The sequence below is a fragment of the Cynocephalus volans genome, chromosome 5 (genome assembly GCF_027409185.1).
Source record: "Cynocephalus volans isolate mCynVol1 chromosome 5, mCynVol1.pri, whole genome shotgun sequence".
In the NCBI taxonomy this organism is placed as follows: domain Eukaryota; kingdom Metazoa; phylum Chordata; class Mammalia; order Dermoptera; family Cynocephalidae; genus Cynocephalus; species Cynocephalus volans.
In genome coordinates, this window is record NC_084464.1 from 129,971,779 (window position 1) to 129,993,333 (window position 21,555).

Consider the following 21,555-nt stretch of genomic DNA (forward strand, 5'->3'; position numbering starts at 1 on the left):
AAAAATATCTGAAATACCAAGCTAAACATTATAATAGTTACATAATAGGTATATGTCTATCAAGGGCAATTTAGGTATCTATTTCAGACTACAAAAACTGTAAAACTCTATCTACACAAGTAAGCAGAAGTCCGCAAGCAAGTCCTCAAGTTGTCATGTTCTGGAATGCAGTAAATTTTCTAGATCTAGTACATTTTATTCCAATATTATCTGAAATGAAAAATTGCTCCAGTAGACCAAGATTGTATAGCAGTCTGGGAGTGATTGCTTGCTTAGGACACCTCCCCTCTCTATTCCGAATGCCTTTTTTGGCAGTCCTACAGGTTCTTAGTACATCTTCTCTAACATTTATCAAAACATATCTTGTGTGTGCTTTATTCCTTTTCTAAAACTCCACAAAAATCTCTAACCTTTACCATTTACTCAAATAAAGGAAGGCAAAGCTAAGATTAAAATGGAAGGCAAACCTCCCAACCTCCTGAGTGTCTACAACATAAGAAATCAAACAGGAAAAAAAAAAAAAAAAAAGGGAAGGATTTTTATGTATCTACCATTCATAAAATGGTGATGTCTGGTATTTCCAAGGAAAGAGCAACAAATGAGTTCATTTTCTTTGGTAAATAGAGCGAGAAAGGCTAAAACCAGAGAGCTGTAGTGATCAGCAGAGCTCCGAGGGAAAGCTCCCTGAGCCACTCACTGCCTGCTCTGTGTCTGACAATATTGTGCCGAGAGAGATTATAATCCTAATAATAAAAATGCCTCCTGCGAAGGCACTTGAAGATTTACACAGACAATTAAAACGCAACAATAAACAGCAATTAAGAAATCATAAAAGATAATGAAAAATTAAGTAAATAGAATCATTAAGAGAAATGCCTTTCAAATGTAATATTTTAAATAGAAAACTGCAAGCTGTTATAAACTAGTTTTACTTACGATAAAAACTTGCAGAAAATATCTTTATATATATAATATATATTTATAAAATATCTATGTAATTGTAAAAATTACAAATTACGTGCATCTAGCATATAAATTACATCACAAAATTATATCACAATATCACAATTATATTGCAATGTATATGCAATGTACTATAATTGTCTATAACCTGTTGTTTATAAGAATAATAAAGCCTATTATTTTGACAAAATACTCATACAATTTAAATGAATGACACTTATTAACATAGAGAGCAATGTGATAGTTCATACTGTTTCACAAAAACGTGATTTGACATAGGTTCGTCAACTGATTGTTAAAAACAGCACGGATCAAAATGCTTAAGAAGCAAAATTTTAGGGTGACTAAAATACTAGAGACTTAAATTCAAATAAAATGATAGCTTTTTGACTGAATAGAAAGAATACAAGTGTCCTTCAAAAAGTTCATGGAAAGATTTGTATTATGTTTTAATTCTATTTTGCCATGAACTTTTTGAAGTATCTTGTTATACATAAATGTCTATATATTGATATCAAAGTTAGTAACTTTGAATAGCATTTACTTATAAACAGAAAGAATATAAATTATAAGTGAAACAAGGTCTATATAAGTATTCATCTCCAAAATGCATATTAACCAGTGAAAATTTGCACATTTATCGTTTATGTAAATTTGTAAAACATAAAACAATTCTATATTGTTTGTGGTCACACACATATAATAAAAAATTTAAATACACTTATGTACTATCTACTAATTTCAGAATAGCAGTTAACTCTAGAGAAAGAGGGAAGGGACTAGAACAGAAGTGAAATGAGATTCAATTCTGTCTAAGATATATTCCTTTAAAAATATATCTGAAGCAAATATGTAAGATGTAAATATTTTTTACCTCTATGTTGTGGGTAATGGATGTTATATGTGCTTTGCTTATGTTTTAAAATAATTCCTAATTTAAAAAGTTTTTAATTGAAAGTAAAAAGAAATTTCAGATTATAAAAGAAGTGAATGAAATTCTGAATACAATGTCAACTACACTATTACCTTTACACATAAGGCTTTTTCTTATAGCTTTGTTTAGACAGTGATATTAATGGACATCATCTTCATTGTATTTCAAAATATGAAAGCACAGAAATTTTAAAAATTTTTATGCATAATTAAAATATGCATTAATGCATAATTAAAATTTCTGTCTCTTCTTATGAATTACAAGAAGGAAGTCAGTCTCAGATATATGACATACCAATTGGATGTAAGTGATGTCTGACTCCCGGTATTTGTTTCTGTCCAGTACCACATGCTAGAAATTGGCCCATTTGCAGTTTGGTGTCATATTGTCCATTCAAAGTCAGTTGGATTGTAGGATCTGATCAATAATATAAATTGACTTTGATCTAGGTAGAAATATGTGCTTTTGTTTTTATCAAAGTCTTATAATGAAAAGATAAAATAATGAAGTAAAAGATTAAAATTCAAAGTCTGTGCTTTAATATTGTTTTGCTTTGTTTTTTTATTGAACTTTCCATTACTGGCCAATAAGACTATGTGATCTGGCCTTGACTTACCTCTCTGTCTTCCAACCTTGCTTAAATTCCTTCAGCCACCAAGCTCTTTGTAACTCTGGAATTTTACAGGTTCTATTCAGACTGCTTGGAAAACCTCATCTATAGCCCTCACCCCTTCCATAGCCAGGCATTTTTCAAGGCTCATCTTATCCTCCATCGGCAGCTGTTTTCCATCCCCCAATATAAATCAGTCTCGTGCCATAATCACTTTTCACACCTTTTTTTCTTTTATGATTTTTTTCACAATTTGCAGTTCTATTTTATATCTATCTTACCTCCAGTGATCTTGAATGTAAATTGCAGATGTAAAATTTTTAGCATAAAAAGTGCATGTAGGAATTTGACTTATGCAACAGTTACAGTTCAAATAATATTATGTTAATCCGGTTTTTACATTGACAAAGAATTTCTCCTTAATCAACTTTAGACAGGCTCCTCTGGGCTCTTTGACAGGCCTCTTCTTCAGGCCCTATCTTCAAGCCTTGCCCAGTTGTAGCAAAAGTCATGCTAAGTTAGTTTATTAAGAATCCATCACCCTTTATCTCTGATCACCTTGGCATACCTTCAACAGAGTCCTGGTAGGTTGATTTAGCAAGAATCCCCCCTACCACTGATGTTTCCTCTTAGTAATTTTCCATCCACTAACTAACCCTCTTCTCTTGGCTACAAATCCCCACTTATCTTTGCTGTATTTGAAATGGAGCCCTGTTCTATATAAGTATTGAGGTCACTTTTTTCCTATTGCAATAGTTTCTGAATAATATCTGTTTTTACCACGTTAACTATGGTCTGGCTCTGGTTCTCTTTGACAATATTAAAAGATAAGCTTGTAAAAAGTCAGAACTAATTTTCATTTCTTTTCTTTTCTTTCTCTCTAACCCACCAACTATCTATTATCTAACCTTGGAACAGTGTGTTTAAGAGTAAGTACTCAACAAATACTGCTAATTAACTAATCATCCTTCCTTTTGTTAACTTCTTTTAATACTAGGATCTATTAATATGAAGGCCATCACAGAAGAAAACCTGTAATTGACTACAAACACCCAAAATGCTAGGCATGACTGTGAGATTCCTGAAGCAATTATCACACACAACCACACAAATTTAAATGTCACTAGAGATATTCCTGGTTACTTTGTCAATAGAATTCCCAGCTGACTACCAATCACAGTTACACATGTACTGCTGAAATTGTACCTAATTTATAAGGAGGCAGCTTCATGAGAAAGAATACAGGGAAACTATTGTGATTCTGTATCTCCAGAGAGAAACGACATTGAGGAAACTATAGCAAAAAAGAAAATTGATGTCAACCCAACAGTAATTGACTTCAAGAAATCGAAAATAAAATAACGTAGTATGGTTTTTCTAATTCAATTTTGTTTTAAGGGGAAAAGAGTACTAAAGGAAAAAAGGGCAGCCATTATAAATATTTTTGTAGGGTAGGCCACAATACATTTAATTAGACATTTGGCTAAATATGTGTGATGGAAATATGTGTCTAATGCACACATTTCTCCCCAAGGAGATAAAAATTGGCTCTTGAGGGGAAAAAATATCATATTCATTCTGTGTATAAGGCAAACATATTCACACAGTGCATCTGTGCATACAGCATATCTGCAGCACTAGAATTTCATGGTGTGGATGATTATGAAAAATTTGATTACACAGGCTCCTTTGGGACATGATAATGAAAAATAGGTTAGACTGGGTCTAGTCGGTTAGCTGAGCTGGTTATAGCATGGTGGTGATAACACCAAGGTCCGGAGTTCGATCCCTGTACCAGCCAGCCACCATAAAAAAAAAAAAAAGAAAAAGAAAAAAAGGTTGAATAAGTTGAGAACATTTGTCTAAAGTGAAGTGATACTTTTTAATATCAGAATATGTAAGAATATAAAAATGTGTAGTATATGGATTATTCACAATGGAAAAATAATTGACTACTATTAGTTAATATTTAATTTTACTAATACAATCAATTAGAATAATTTGAATAATATCTAGAAACAAACAGTGAAAGTAGAATATTTGATTTTAAGAAAATATGGTGATATAAGGGAATATTGATCCCTAGAGGGGAAGAATTGAGCATTCTGGAAATTACCCTATTTCATAGGTTTCAATGTGAAAGTTATCATTAAATTTGCATACTGGGAAGAATCACTAATGGACTCTAAACAAATAAAATATTAAAATGAATTTATTGGATTGACAGGAGCTGCCCAATGGAAAATGCTGACAGATTTAATAGGTTAAACCCCATTTTGTTTAGATAAACATTTAAAACAACTTTAAAAAAATTAAACAGATTATATGTTACTAACTCTTTTTAAAGTTGATTAGTATAAAGAAGTGATAAAATAATAGTTAAAGGAAAGAGAAATCTCATAATGATTGAAATAGCATTTGGGCTGGAAGTTGAAACTCTCATCATCATTATGGCAAGAAAAGAACAAAAATGATGGCTTCACTGTAATGTATTTATCTATTTATTTACTTATTTCAATAAATAGCCTTTACTAGCTATAAATCTTCTTACATCAGGAAACATTTCTTTTGAAGGGAATGGTGCTACAGCAGTCTATTTTAATCCTATCATGGAAACCTTGAGATACATCTTGTTAGTTCAGCCCTACAGCTTTTCTGCTTATTTTTCATTCAGAGGCATAGAGGACTCTGGTTATGAGTTTGGTTTAAGACCCAGAGCATGTTCTCTATACTCCTCTTAGGGCAGCAATTCCCTTGTACCTCATATTGTATTTGTCTACATACTTCTCTCACTTCCTTTGCTATAATCCTCTTGAGGACATTTTTATACACCCTCTGGTATCTAGTATAATGCCTTGTGTATAGTAGCTCAGCTATGATTTGATGAATGAATGAGTAATATAAAGAATAAAGGAACAATGAGAAATAATGTGCAGAGCATTTATTAGTAATTTGATATTGATAGCAAAGGAAATTAAATTGCTCAAAGAGCTCACCCGTAAAGCAAAAGCATATGATTCACTCAAGCTAGGAATCAAAAAATTTAAGTCCTGGGCCATTCATATCAAGAGGATCTTCCAAGAATGAATCAGGACTGCAATCAGGGCCTGACTCATGGATGACAGTGGCTGATGAGTCACAGAGAAATTCCAGAAGCCCCTGGAAACCCATAAAAAGAATTAGGACCCAGACTGCCAAGATCATGTTATTACTATGACAGTGCTAATTATATAGATAATAATATATAGCACATTGCATAGAGGGTGAGAGAGCTTTGTCTCTATAAAAGTGCACTTGAAAGTCCTGGAGTACTATGTTCTGTGTTTGATTTCTGCTACTCTAAAATGTATAAAATGTACTGAATATCAAACTGTGATGTTCTCTTGTAATCACTTTTTTAAACTAAGAAAACTTTGGAAATAATCCTCTAAATAAGAAATTACTTAGATATGTAACCTCTCCAAGGGAGTTTTGAAAAAGAAAAAGTAAGTAGAACCTGACATGATGAGTTAGTTTTGTACACATTGAGACATATCCAGAAAGCAGAGCTCTAGTGAGCTAAAAAATTTTTCTCCCTGATTCTCCATCTTCCTACCAATCTCAAAAGGCCTTGTAACTAGGTCAGAAGGCTAGATACATGAACAGGTCCTATAACCATCATATATACTATTTAATTGTGGTTTAGTATTTGTCTGTAGTAGAGCCTGAGAAAAACTAAAGTCTAGAAGTTTTGGATCATGTGGAGTCTACCTCAGTCTGATTAGGAATGGTAAAAGAAAAACTTTTGTCAAATTAAACTTAGTTTCTTTGAGCAAAGAATGACTGACGAATCAGGCAGCACTCAGAACAAGAAGAGGTTCAGTCAGCTCTTCTCCCTACTGTGGCCCATGAGTTTTTATAGACCAAAAAAATAGTATAAAGTACAGGAATAGCTTGATTGGTTTCAATGAGGCATTTACTTTATTCGGACATGGTCTGATCAGTTGGCAGCCTGTGACTGGCTGAAACTTGTTTGCATGTGATTGGCTGAGACCTGGTTAGCTGTTATAACAAATGTACTCCTAAGTTAGATTTTCAGTGTGTTTATATATTAAGTTAGGTTGCAGTTCATTATGTAGGGACTCAAGGTACAGAGACAGCCTCAGGCCAAATTAAATTTAATTTAGTAGGAATTACCACTCACTAAAGAAAAAGTATGGTGTAGACTCAGGAATAAAAAGTGGGAGTCTAGAAGATTAAAGTGTGGCATTAAGTGAACGTACTGTGCAATCTTATGGAAGGTCTGTGCCCATGTTGTAAGAAATGATAATCATTTGTGAGGAAGGTTTAAGTTAATTGGGCATGAGGAGATAGAGCAGGATTAGCTTGAGGACCTGTAACAGGATCTAAAATAGTTTGGCTCGAAGATGTGTCACAATAGACAATGCAAAATTACCACTTGGCTGACATGTTTTTATAGATGTAGATGGGCTGTCATCATTAGTATGGTGTGTCAGGACTTCCCCGAACCACCTTCAGTTTTGATGGTTCTCTAGAAGGACTCACAGAACTCAGAAAAGCTGTTATATCCATGTTATGGTTTACTACTTGAAAGGCTACAGATTAAAATCAGCAAAAATAAAGGATGCACAGGGAAAAGTCCAGGAGAAACCAAACTCAAACTTCCAGTTATCCTTGCTCAGTGGAATTGCAGAGAGTGCTTAATTCTCCCACCAACAATGTGTGGCAACACAGATGAAGAAATGCTAATCAGGGAAGCTCACCCAAGTCCTATGTGTCAGTCATGTAGATATAGAAAATCCACATGACTGTCCTTAACTACTCAGTCTCCAGTATCCCCAGAGGTCAAACACATATGGCATGGCCCACAGCCCCCAATTGAACAAAACAAGGCATTCATCTAAACCACAATGTTAGAGTAAAACATCCAGTATGACCATAGGCCCCCAGGTATACAAAGACACTATTATCAGGTAGGGTACTGCAAGGGTTTATAGGTTATTACCATATAACATTATAACATTCATTGTAATGTGCAGGGTCTGAGCACACAAAACCCAGAGTTAACCCTTTACTGTACCGTATAGTAGTGAAAGATTTATTTATTACAATGTCTCATTTTTCATAGACATTTTACCTGCTACTGCCAACTTAAGTGACTCAAGTATAGTTTTGCTGATTTATCTCCTACCGGACAAACATTAATGACTTACTGATTCCTAAGGAAAAAGGTCCATATCTCTTAGGGTAGACTTAAATTTTCATTATCTGAGGGCAGGAACTCTGGATCACAAGTACCATGTGATGTTCCTAGCAAATAAGAAGTATTCAATCCATTTGTTTTTAAATAATAAATAATGAATGAACCTTTCACTTTTAAAATTAATTTTTGTTCCCAATATCTTTGCTAGCATGGGTTTTTCATTCTATCTCTGCCAGTAAGTTGAATTTTTAAATCATGCTTCAAGGTTTAGGTCAAATTCCACCCTTGTCATAAAAGCCTCTTCAAGCCTTTGTAGCAGGAATTATTTTTTCCTTCACTGTGTTCCCATAATTTAATTTATCTGAGATGTACTTACTATATTCTACCTTGCATTACAGTTGATTGTGAGTGTATCTTTTTACCCAACTAGATGTTGGTTTTTAAAGACAGAAACCTTGACTCACCCATCTTTATAGTGCCTCAAATTCCTACCCTAATGTGTTGCTTCAGGCCATTAAAGTAAATTGAATATGCAATTATTTAATCATATTTTTTTCAAGGTCATATTACCAGGCAAAAATGGAGCTAAGGAAAATGTAACTAATGTCTAAAACTTCTAATTGTGGAACTCAGTCTGAATCTCGGAAAAGTGGTATTGTAAGCTTTCAAATGAGAGTAAATGAAAAACAGATTAGACCAAGCACATAAGAACACAGTGTACAGAACAGCTGTACCCTGTCCTTAACAGGATAAGCTAAATTATAATTATAGATATGTTTCATCTCTCCTGCCTGTGTCCTCTTTTGAAGATGTTCTCAACTTCAGTGCTTTGGGGATTTATTTGTCACTATAGGGCTGAAATTAGTTTGACTAATTTTGCTGACACCTATCATCTCAAAATGTCTGAAATCTACCTTAAAAATTAAAACTGGCTAGAATATTAGTGGCAATACTACAAATTGTGACATATCAGGATGCTAAAGTTTAACACACAAAATGGGACTAGAGACACTCCCTCATTAAGACTCCCACTAATGTAGAAGTGCTTGAGACTGTAAATGGGTCTCAGAAATTAAGAGCCAAAACGTTAATTTCAAACAAATGATTCCCCTGGCTCTAAGGAGAACCTCTTTGTTTATTCTTACAAATTTCTCTTTATTTTTTCATACCATGTTTCTCTCCTCTTCTGTTTTTCCTTACATGTTCTTACATTTTATCATCCCTATCTTCTGCCCAATCTTGGTTTATTCAAAAACATTTTTATTAAGCATCACTATGTGCATAGCTCTTCGCTATGCACGAAAAACACAACCACCAAGAGAGACATTGAAACAATAAAATTTTATAAAGGTAGTGGTCAATATTATACCAGGAACCCTGTTATTTTCTGGGACTATAAAGATAAGTAAGACATGGTTTCTGCCACTGAATAGATTATGGTATATAACCTTATATACCATGTAATAAGATTATATAATTGGAGAGAACAATCTCAGAAGAACTAGCTTTGCTTTTCTGTGGTTATAATAGTGCAGTGTATGAAGGGCTAGATGAACACAGTTGAGAGAGAAGTTAGTTCTCCAAGAAAAAGGAAAGCTTCAGAACTGAGGTTATAAGAGAATTCAATGAAAAGGTGAAATGTGGAACAAATGCATGTTTAGGAAATGTTGAAAATGTATGTCCCGGAAAGCAGAGAGTCTTCATTTAGAAGTATCAGTCAAGATTAGCAATTCTTTAAATTGAAAGATTACACTCTTTCCAGTTTTTTATTTTAAAGTTAACTTTCTCTGGCCTGAGTCTACATTATTAAGGCCACCTATAAACAGATTATTTTTCAGTATACTAAATGCAGGATTAATAAAACCAATCCAGAGAGAAGTCACCAAATGAGAATCATTTTTTCCCATAATATTACTATATGATGAACTAACTATATCAATATGTTAAAGAAAACACTGAAAATGTTAACCAGGAAAAACTTTCCTTCTTTTCTGCTTAGTCTGATCAGGGAAATACTATGAATACGTGCCCTAGTTTCTCTGTCAATTTCTTATGCTTTCCTCAAAAGTATGTATTTTTAATCTGTAATTTGAAAAGTATTTTACAATTGGTGTAATATCAATGTTCCATTATACATCTATGTATTAGTATAATATCTTTAATTTTATCACATATTACGTGTTCTCAGATGAAGTAGCTCAGTACAAGAGAATGGTGAACCTAACTGGCCCCATTTTAGTCATTCTAACTTATTCCTATATTTATCATGACATTTACTCTGTACTCTCAACAAACATGAAGATCAAAAAAGTATAAGTTTTAGTAAAGTGGATTAGCATCCGGTAATCTTTCCCACTAGTGTGATTAGTAAGGATATAGTTTAATAAGGAGATTTTGAGCAGATTTTTAAAAAATATCATTATACTTTGTGTGGTCGAGAAGGTAGAATGAAGAATGTACAGTTAATACTTTTCTTGGATACAACTTTTCGTGGATACAACTCTTAATTTTGAAGGGCACCTTTGTTTGTTGCTAACACACTTCTCTATTGACAGGAGAATGTTGAAGGGGAAGATTGCAGTCGTTGCAAATCCGGCTTCTTCAATTTGCAAGAGGATAATTGGAAAGGTTGTGACAAGTGTTTCTGTTCAGGGGTTTCAACCAGATGTCAGAGTTCCTACTGGACCTATGGCAATGTAAGCAAACACCATTTAATTCTGCACACTGCTCCATGGGACCTCTTTGTTGATGTTGCTGTTGTCCTTTTGTAAGAAATTTTTAAAAACCTTTTTTTCCTGCAGTGAGCTTCTTCTTAAAATTATCATAAAATAGGGATGGGATTTTCTTCAAATGCTATGTCTTTAGCTATGATCAAAGCCCTTAAGGTTTTTTTTGTAACAATGTGTAGACTGGAACCTCTTAGAATAAATAGACACCAGCTTTTTCAGTGTCCATGATTAGTGTGTGAAACAATATTGGGATTAATGTTTCAATTTCAAGGGCACATGATTTGATGGAGAAAGCATGAGATTGTGATAGAAGAATTACATGTATCTTTTTCTTTTTTTTAAGAATTGCATCTTTCATTCACCATATTTTTTCAAAACAAATTAAGAAAAACTCCTTTATCATCTGCATACAGAATACTTATTACCCACCAGCCTTTCATTATTAGTTGATGCTGCCTGGAATCTTCCATTGTTAAAAGGGAGCACTAAACTTGGACAATACCTTCATTCTTGGTTGGTTTGAAAAATGTTAAATTATTACCTATTTAGTAGTATAGTGCCTGGGACTTTCTTCCTCTAGCATAAACATATTTACTTTTCTACCTCCACTGCCACCACATTCCTCACTGTCATTTCAACTCTGTGCAGAAAGCACTGTGTCTCCCTCTAGAAGAAGTGTGCCAGGAGAATGGGAGCTTTGGGAATTTCAGACAGCCTATGTGGCTGGACTTAGGAGTACAGAGTGGTAGGAATCAGGCTGGAGTGAGACAAGCCCAGATGGGGGATGAGAAATTAGACTTTACAGGGTTGAGTATTGTGAGAAGTTGGGATATTTTACTGGTTGAATCCTTGAAGGATTTTAAGCAGAGAAGTGACATGATCAAAGTTGTAATTTACAAAAAATTATCTTCTTGCTTTCAAATTTAATCAGCTTACTAATCCCAAAACACAACAATCAAACATATTTTTAAGTCAAGTCTGAAATATTATAGGTAGTTTCTGATTATACTTTCATGTCTAAATTTGAGTTTATGTATGCTTTAACAAATTGATTGCTTTTGGAGCAGACTTCAGTGAATCAACCACAAATGGGCATCTTCTCTAACTTCCTGATTTTGTTTATAGAGCCCCACTCCACCCTCCAGACTACTCCATTGATATATCAAAGCTTCACAGCTAACTGAGGGGCAGAACTGGTACTCAAGTTTTGGTCTCCAGAAACTAGGTCCACTGAAGCCCACTCAACTGTCTTAGAATGCCCAAGGGGTGATGTTGGAAAGGGAAGAGGAGGAAGAAATATATTACTTATTGTCTAGCTAAGCCAGTATGTTTTTATGTGGTCTCTATCTACTCTTTTGAACGAGGCAGTCCCGGTGATTCCACAGTGTTGGGACAAGTAGAATCAAACAATCTCTACATGAAGAAAGTATTAAAAATATTTCAGCCACATATTGCCACCATTACCATCCTGCTTTCCATTACCTACAACAGCAAGCAGCCCACACGTGTCTAGGAGGGCCCTGGTACCTAGTAGAAGCCACAGGTTACCTCAGTAACCCGTGTTTTGTCCTCACTAGGTAGGACGATTTAAATTAGAAATACAGCTGTATGCCTGCCCCTGGCTGAAGTATAACATGGAAAGGCAAATCATTATGCATTTCCTAATTTCTCCTTTAAGGCTCCTTCCTTTTCTGGGTCAGAGATCTAGGCTATGGGTCCCTACAGCACTTCTGACCCTCTGGGAAGGAATACTTGAAGTATCCTGGGGTGTTGTCATAGCAACAGGCTGGTGGATTTGAATGTCCTTAAGCCTCAAAATAGAAATTTTAAAAAGTGGGAGGGGAAGAAACACAATGAAAAGCCACCTTTCAGGTACCTCATATTTTATTTCTTTTCTTCCTCTGCTTTACAAATACATCTGTAACATTTTTTGAAAATTTTTTCCCATAAGCAATAAGAAATTACTAGTGGAGTGCAAAATATGAAATTCAAAGTCCAACTGTTTGATAAACGGTAGAACGTTGTAACCATTGTGTAACTTTGAATGAATTTCTATTTTTAAGAAAGTAGTATTTGGAATCACAATTTTTAAAAAAGCGTGGGATCAATGAAAGCATAGAATCAATAAAAACAGGTTATTTTTTGGTACCATCAAAACTCCTAGAAACATCAAGAAAAAATTGGGGGCCTATATGAGTACATATGATGTTTAATGATATTCACAACTTTTTTCTAAATGTTGACAGATTTGTTTTATTTCTAAAAATGAACACTGCAAGGAATATGCAAGAGAAAAGAAACTGGTGGATTTTTTTATTTCAAATTAATGATTGTGTATTTTTTCTAAGGTACAAGACATGAGCAACTGGTATCTGACTGACATCTCCGGCCGCATTCAAGTGGCTCCCCAGCAGGACGACTCCGAGTCCCCTCAGCAGATCAGCATCAGTAACGTGGACGCCCGGCGGACCCTGCCACCCAGCTACTACTGGAGTGCACCAGCTCCATATCTGGGAAACAAAGTAAGTCCATACAGTGCTTGTTTCTCCCTACTCTGCTGCAAATGACCCATCATGAGCATGAATTTTCTTTAGTATTTCTTTAAAGAAACGTGGGATTGCTAGAACCAGCTAAATCAGATTGAGCTGGGTATTTGTCCCATGTTGCACAGGCAAAGTATGTACGCAAGACCTTAATGGGTCATGGCATCCCTAGTATACAACTTGATATCGCTGGTGTTCTGCTTAAACTTCTTGAATGAACACATGAATGAACCTCTAGGGTATTTACAGATATTGGAAGAAACAGTGTTGTGTTTACTTGAAAATAACTGTTTTTCAGAGTTGTCTATGGTGGGAGACTTACTGAAGTTTTCCTCATCTGTTTCTATTTCATTTCAAAACTGATATTCAAGAGAGCTACTTTTTCTTCTACCTGTTATGAGTGTTAATTGGAAAAGAAATTTACTACATAACTAATTTAATACTTGCCATGAGACTTATGTAAACAACATATTTTCTGAAATTCAGACAGAGAACTACCCTAAAAGTGCCAGATTGAAAGCACATGTTTGTTTTAAAGCCTACTCACATGTATACAAAAACATACACAGATAAATAAATGCAGCAGCCTCAGAAATGCAGGCTTTTTTTCCCTGTTGTGGATTAACTCTATCTAGATAGGCCCTCTGGTGTTTAGAATTTTATTTTATTTTGCCTAATAGTTTGTTGGAAACAAAATTTGGTGTCTTAATTTTAAATGTGAATACTTGCTTGTTCTGTGAAAGTTAATACCTTGTCAGACGATAAATTACCTTATCACTCTGGAAGGTGTGATGGGAAAATTCCTTAGTGAATTGATGCTATTTAAGCCTAGTTTTCATCTATAAGAATACAATGTTACTTTTTGAAATACTCATTAATTAAACAAATAAAAATATATTTACAGGGAGTGGTTTTCTTGCACGGCATGTGAGTATTGAAATAGAAAAACTTAGTGGCTCATATGCTACTTATTGAATGGTAACTGGTGGTTTTAGCTGATTGGAAAATTTTAACTCATGGCTAGTATCTTATTTTTAACAGGCTTCTAAATGCTATTACGAATAATGTAAATGAATAAAACACATTTTCAGTGAACATGTATTTTAAAAGAGACAGCATATGTTGCATAAAATTCAATAGCTGTAATAAAAATCTAATTAAACTTTTATTTGCAAGGCCCTTAATGACAAGAAGTCATTTTATCTTATTTTATTTAGGAACCTCCTGTATTTCCAACAAGAATAAAATAGCATATAAGACTGGAATTTCTACTGCTTAAAATTGCCAAAAAAAATAAATAAATAAACTTTTTTTTTTTTTTTTTTTGGTTTCATTTTACTGCTCTGAGGAGATCCAAGAAGAGACTTGGGTCAAAACTGGATGAGTTTCAGAGGTCTTACTTTTTATACATTGGTGAAATTTATTTAAAGACAGCTTATAATAGAAATTTTCTTTACTGTATTTTCCATCATTTCTTCTTTGGTCATATGATTTTTCTTTCTGTTGGCTGAAAATCAAACTGACAGAAGGAAAGCAAGCAAATGGGATATTAAATAGCATCAGAGCAAAGAATCTGGACATCCTGTTTGTAGCTGTTGGTTCCCAAAGATAACTCCCCTTACCCTGGCTGAACTGTTTCTTATAACCACCCACAATGAAGCTCTTCTTATTCCCTTGCAGATTATTTTTGCATCAAGAGCTGTGCTTGCCTGTGCTCCAATTTCCATTCAGTGAACAAAATCATTGTAACAGGGTGTGCAAATTGTTTGAATATGGAAGACATTTTTTAAAGTGATGTGGTGGTTTACTGGTAGATATCTCAGTATGAATGAAACAATTTGCCTTAATAACAGAGCCATATAAATTTTTGATACTACAATAATACTGCAAGCTCTCAGAAATTACCACAGTACATCTTAACTGTCATGTCACATCACGTAAATTATAGTCGTGATGACATGCTTAGCTTGGTTGATTTAATATCCTGCTAAGGAAATGGAAAATTGTAGGGCCCTGTTTGTAAATTCGATAAAGCCACTTTTCTAAATAGTCAAGGCAAAGTTCTTTACCAGTAATTGCTGTTCAAATCAGAGCCATTGCCAGAATCTGACAGAAATAGTATATCGAGATACTAGTACATCTGCTTAAATACTGAATTTGATTTACATTCGTGACCAGAAGGCTGTGGGTACGTAATCCCTCCTCCACTTTTTTAGTGTTAATTCCTAAGGCGAAAAATATTTATGAGATGCTATTAGCTTTTCTTAAATATTTATATAACTAATTTTCAAACATTTTCCAAGTCACTTGGTTACAAGGCCACTTGTAACAGAAGGGAGATCCACTGTGCATACTCCCTTATAATGGAGATGCCACATACTTTTCGTCTTTTTCTAGGAACCAAACCCCGAATAATAAAAGTGCTCTCACATGGGACACATTTCGCTAACATAGAAGTCTGCCTGATTGTAATGAAATTGAAGAATATGAGCCAATTTAGCAAAGGAATACTTTTTATTCCATGAAAGATTTTTCCATTTTCACTCTTTGGAATAATGAAGTGTACGTAAATGACTGTAAGTGTGGGAGTGCGTAGTGGATGAGGCCTAGAAAAAAATTGGCACATTTTTATACTGCCCATTTAAAAAATTCCCATGATCTCAACTATAAATTAATTCCTCAGTAGCAATCTTGAAATGCTTTTTTTTAAAATATGTGAGTGAATATTTGGCACAATTGGCACAATCAAGTGTTAAATTTCCCACCTCATTCTAAACAGTCAGAGAATTAAGTCAGACACCCATAGGGCTATACTAGGCAACATTTCATTTTCAAAATGCTGGCAAATGTTAATGCTCAGTTTTAGGGCATTTGTTTAAGCATAGAACCAGGCAGGAGTGGAAAGAGCTAAAGGACAAAGAATCCTGCTGGTTTGCTACAGGCTACAGCTATTCAAGAAGCAGTTTGGGAATTTCAGAGTTGGAATAATTTACTGCTTTAGTAAACTAAGTGCTACTGGAACATTGAAATAGTCATTTACTTAAGGTTACCCTAGTGGTCTGAATTAGTTGGTGCAGCTTCCAAAAGCAATTCTCCTTGCATCTGTAAAGTTCTCAGAGAATCTGGCTTGGCCTGTGTATTGTTCCTGCATTATCATTAAGGTTAGAAATTCTGTCTCTGAACATTAATAAATTAATCTTACATGATTTTTTCTTTACAAAACAATGCTTATTTTCTACATTACACTATTTTTCTGTTTCTAGCTTAGAGAAGCTTTTAAATTGTTTCATGTAGCTGTCATGAATACTATAGCCTAGCTTAAGATGCCCATTATGAGAGTCTGCTGCTGTAACAGCATCTGGCTTCTAAAAGTAATCTCTGGTAAACTCCTTTGTTGCGCTTGCTTAACTTCCAGTTCTACCTTACAGATCCCAAATTAAAGCTGTGGATTTGAAGAAGGAGATTGATGTTTGAGATTTGTAGGACAGGGTAGTTCTTGTCACATAAAAGGTGTTCAACAAATACTTCGTGATTAAAACTACATGCTTCACACAAACAAGCAAAAACTCAAAACTGGTTTTGATTAGATTGCTCAGAAATGACCCTTGAGTTAGGATTTGTGTGAGTTGAAAGATGATTTCAATCTTGTTTAAAAAAAAATGAAAAACTCACTAACATGTATGATCCACTCTCCTTTTGGTGGCATAATTTGTATTCTATAATTTCCTCCAATTTAAGTCTTGGATTAAACAGATTAATTAAGAAGAGCATTATACATGTGGAGACTAGGATGACCACAAAGATAAATAAGGCACATTACTTGTGACTGATTTTTTTATTCCATAAGTCAGATCCCATCAAGAATGATTTGGCAATGGAGTAGGACCAAGATTTGCTGCCTGGAATAAACCAAATGAAATGTTAAGAGCAAGTAAAAATATAAATATATAAAAAAAGCCAAACAAAGCAAAAAAACCAAGGACTCATTTATTGCCTGTAATTATAATGGAGTCTACTATGCAAATAGCCTACCTAGGAGGACTCAAGGTCAAACATAGAAATCACTCAGTTTACATAGTTCTGTCATAGTATTACTTGACATTTTTCCTAACTAAATTTATAAAGCACTAATTGTAATATTGCAAATTATTATATAAAATAACATTTTAATGTTAATGTGCATCCTTCTGTTTATAGTGTTTTAAAATAAGATGTAATAGGCACAAAGATCAGTTTTTATGATTGATTAACTAAACAAGTAGGAGATAGGGAAGCATTCAGTTTAATATCAACTTGGTGGGAAAAATCAAGGAGTACTTAACAGTAATGTCAGTATGAGTTGGTTTGTGATATGGTTGGCAACATAACTAACATAATCTAGGGCTATCTTGGTAAGAATTTACTGGTCAGGAATTTACTGGTCAGGTTATAGAGATTCTTCACCCAATATATCACCTAAAATATTCAGTTTCCTTGTGAATTTCTCTTTTCTTCTATGTTAAGATACATGACCCAAGTGAGCAGCTAAAAACTATAGTATCCAAACTAGGAAGGAATAGAGCCAGGAATGGAATCCAGATGTGTCTAGCCCTTTTCAATTGAGCACGATTAAGCATTTTTTAGATCAATTATGTTTGTTAGTTCTTGTGAGGCATTTAGCTTTGGAATAGAGGCTGAAGCAGCTTATCCAAAAGAAAGCATAAGAAAGGAAATAATAAAGATATGAATTTACATAAATGTAAATGAATGAGATAGAAAACAAATATCAATAGACAGGATAAAACCCCCCAAAATTACAAAGCTCTGGAAAGATTAATCAAGAAAAAAGGAGGTAAAGTCATACATAAACAATTTTTGGAATATAAAAATGAACATAACTAAAATTACTTCAAAGAATAAACAAACAAATAAGGGAGTATCAGAAAATAAACAAATAACGGAGCATCATGAAAATCCACAAAGAATAAATTTGATTATAATGTATGTATGTATGTATGTATTTACTTATTTTTTATTGAAACATGATTGATTGTACAAGTCTGTGGGGTATTGTGTTGAATATCAGTACCTGTGTGCAATATGTGATGCTCAAATCAGGAAAATTAGTATATTCAATGTTACACAATATAATCATTTTTTGTGAGTATAATTTAGAAAAATGAATAAATTTCTAGAAAAATGCAATTTAATAAAATTGACTTTAAGGGAAAAAACCTAAAAAGTTAGATGCACATTAAAGTAATTGAATCAGTAGTATAAAAAATCCTCCCATAAGGATAACACAAGGTCTATTTTGTTTACTGAGATCAATCAACATTCAAACCTAAAAAAAATTTCAGTCTAAATCCATCAATGTACAAAAACAGTTAAATTAAACTTGCCAAGTTGATGTTATTATAGGGAGTCAAGGTTTGTTTAATATCAGAAAATCAGTTTAAGTAATTGACTATACTGACTGATTAAAAGAGAGAAAAAAAATTATCTCAATAGATCCAGAGAAAGAAATAGGTTAAATTAAATAAACATTCATGATGTTCAAAAAATTTTGCAAACTAAAATTGGAAAGGCACTTTAATTGATGAGGATATCTACACAAAAACCAATAGCAAATACCTTATTTAATATAAAATGTGAAAAGAATTCTTTAATATCACCTACATGAAACAATTCTCACTATCACCACTCCTATTTAACATTGTACTAGAAGATCTGGATGGTGCAGTAAGATAAGAAATAAAAGATATAGGAAGTGAAAAAAAAAATAAAAAACTGTCATTTGCAGATGATATGATTGTCTGCTTTATAAACTTAAGAGAATCTACAGATAAATTATTAATAAGTAATCAGGAAGTGAACTGTATACAAAATTAATATATAAAAGCCAATTGTGTTTCTTTGCATCAGCAAATCAGTTCTCAAAAAACAAAACAAAACAACACTTTACAAAGAAGCCATTTATAACAGCAATAAATATTAAAAGGAAATCTGTATGGAAAAGCAAAGAACCAGGAATAATCAATGGAAGTCCTAAAGGTAAGCTGGAGACGGGGTTTTAATCAGACCTTATCTGATATAAATACTTGGAAGTTATTTTAAAAGATATAATGATTAAGGCAAAGTGTTATTGGTATAAAAATAAACAAACCAGTGGAACTGAAAAAATAGCCTATAATTATCCCATGCATAAATGGATAATTGATTTTTAACAAAATAAGCATTGCAGATAAATGGTAATAGACCATACATTAAATGGTTCTGGTACCATTGGTTATTTGAAGAGGAAAAAAATCCAACAATTTTTGCATTCCTACCTCACACCATATGTAAAAATACCAGTTGAAACAAAGGCAAAAATTTCAAAAATTATACTAAAAAATCTTCATAAAGATAATAGATTGGTATTTCTGCTTCTGACCATGATTTAATAACAGGATGGAGATTTACCTACTTGCCTTATACAACAAGAAAACTTGAGGGAAACAAATGTGAAGCACCAGTTTTTAAACACTGGACAGTGGATAGGATAGGACTGTAATCTCTGAGAAGAGAGAAACAAATGAGGTAGATTTCCCCAGATTATTGCCTGAGGGGAGTTTCCAGGGTGAGGTGCATTGAGGGAAAACCCAAACTGAGCACAGTCTTGCCAATTAGAAATACAAAGATTGGAGCTCAGGGAGGCCAAGGCAGTTAGAATTTACAGAATACAAGAGAAAAGGGAGCTGCATGGCAGGTTGTGGGAAACAGAGAAGAGAGGAGAGAGAGAGAGACAGAGAGAGAGAGAGAGAGAGAGAGAGACAGAGAGAGAGAGAGATAGAGAGAGAGAGAGAGAGAGAGAGGGAGAGAGAGAGAGAGAGAGAGAGAGAGAGAGAGAGAGAGAGAGAGAGAGAGAGAGAGAGAGAGAGAGAGATGACAGATATCTGTAAAGAGAAACCAGAGTATTAGGTTGCAAATGCATGGCAGAAAACTACCAACTACCTAAGGTTGGAAAAACTACCAAAAGGTAGTAATAGCCTGACACAAGGCTGGTAATAAATAGTTCATTTTCCCACCACCCAAAGTGGAATGCCTTCATAACAGAGAGGTCATCAGGTAAAGTCTTCAGAGGATATTGTCCTAGTAGAAGGGCTAAATTAGCTCCAGACCACAGACTATTCTAGATTTGTCCTGATGAATCTTAAAAGCAAGCCTTAAAATAATTCAATTTATTACAAACAAATTAACTGCATGCCAGAACAGAGTCCAATATTACTTAATTACAACATAATCTAGCACTCAATAATGTAATAATGTAAAATTCATTATGTCTGGCATCAAATCAAAAATTAGCAGACACATAAACATGCAGAGTATATGAACCATAACCAGGAGGAAAATCAATCAACTGAAGGAAACAAACCCAAAAATGCAAAGAAAATCATGCCAAGGTACATCAGAATCAAATTATAAAACAAACAAACAAACAAACAACAACAAAAAAAAAACAGGTAAGAAGAGAATTGTAAAAGCAGCCAGAGGGAAAAAGTGACACAATATATAAGGAACAAAAATAAGGAAGACAGCAGATTCTTGTCAGACACTACATGCTGTGGTCTGAATGCTGGTATCCCCCAAAATTCATGTGTTGAAACCTAATGCCTAATGTGATAGTGTTAACAAGTGGAGCATTTGGGGATGTGATGAAGCCAAGAGGGATCCAACCTCATGAATGGGATTAGTGCCCTAATAAAAGAGGTTGTAGGGAGCTGACTTGCTGCATCCACCATGTGAGGATGCGACAAGAAGGCACCATGTCAGAAGCAGAGCGAGCCTTCACCAGATATCAGATCGGCCAGTGCCTTGGGCTTGGACTTCTCAGTTTCCAGAACTGTGAGCAATAAATTTTTATTAATAAATTACCTAGTCTATGATATTTTGTTATAGAAGCCCGAGCAAACTAAGACACTAGGCAAGCTAGAATACAATACAGAGATATTCTAAAGTATTGAGAAAAAAAGAAAGAATGACAAAAGCAAGCAAATAAATACTATCAGTTTAGAATTCTTTACCAGGCCAAATGTCTTTCAAAAAATGAAGACTTTTTCTGATAAATAAAAGCTGGGAAAATTATTGCAGACAAATCTACACTAGAAGAAGTGTAGAAAGTTCTTCATGCAAAAAAAGAAAATGATACCAGGTGGAAATTTGTCTCTACAAAGAGAAATTAAGAGTATCAAAAAAGGTAAATGATAACACTCTCCCCACTGGTGCTAGCTGTTACAGGACTTCTCACCAGTCATCTCTTTCGCCCTAGGACCTAACACAATGGTTATTGAATGAATAACTAAACACACAAACTTAAAATAGAACTTCCAGTACTCCTTGTATAAAATTTTCTCTCTGAAGTTGTAAAAAGGAAGACTGCACCATAACAAGAGCATGAAAAAAGGCTTCCTTCTGCAACTCCCTTTCCTTATATTAGAACTAAAGAAAGCAAAACCAGCATCAATTTGAAAGTGTTTCAATCAACTCTTAATGTAAAACTTTACATTTTTTTCTGTATTCTTTTCTATAACTTTTTACACTAGTGTTCCATG

The 21,555-nt window shown here is 34.0% G+C and overlaps 1 protein-coding gene across 1 annotated transcript in view; it reads left to right on the forward strand.

Moving 5' to 3' along the window:
- Window positions 1-21,555, forward strand: part of LAMA2 (laminin subunit alpha 2) — a 547,521-nt gene that overhangs the window by 236,327 nt on the left and 289,639 nt on the right. Inside the window, exons 11-12 of the mRNA XM_063098359.1 lie at window positions 10,266-10,406; window positions 12,788-12,961. Coding sequence (XP_062954429.1) covers window positions 10,266-10,406; window positions 12,788-12,961 — 315 coding nt within the window. The remainder of the gene's footprint in view (window positions 1-10,265; window positions 10,407-12,787; window positions 12,962-21,555) is intronic.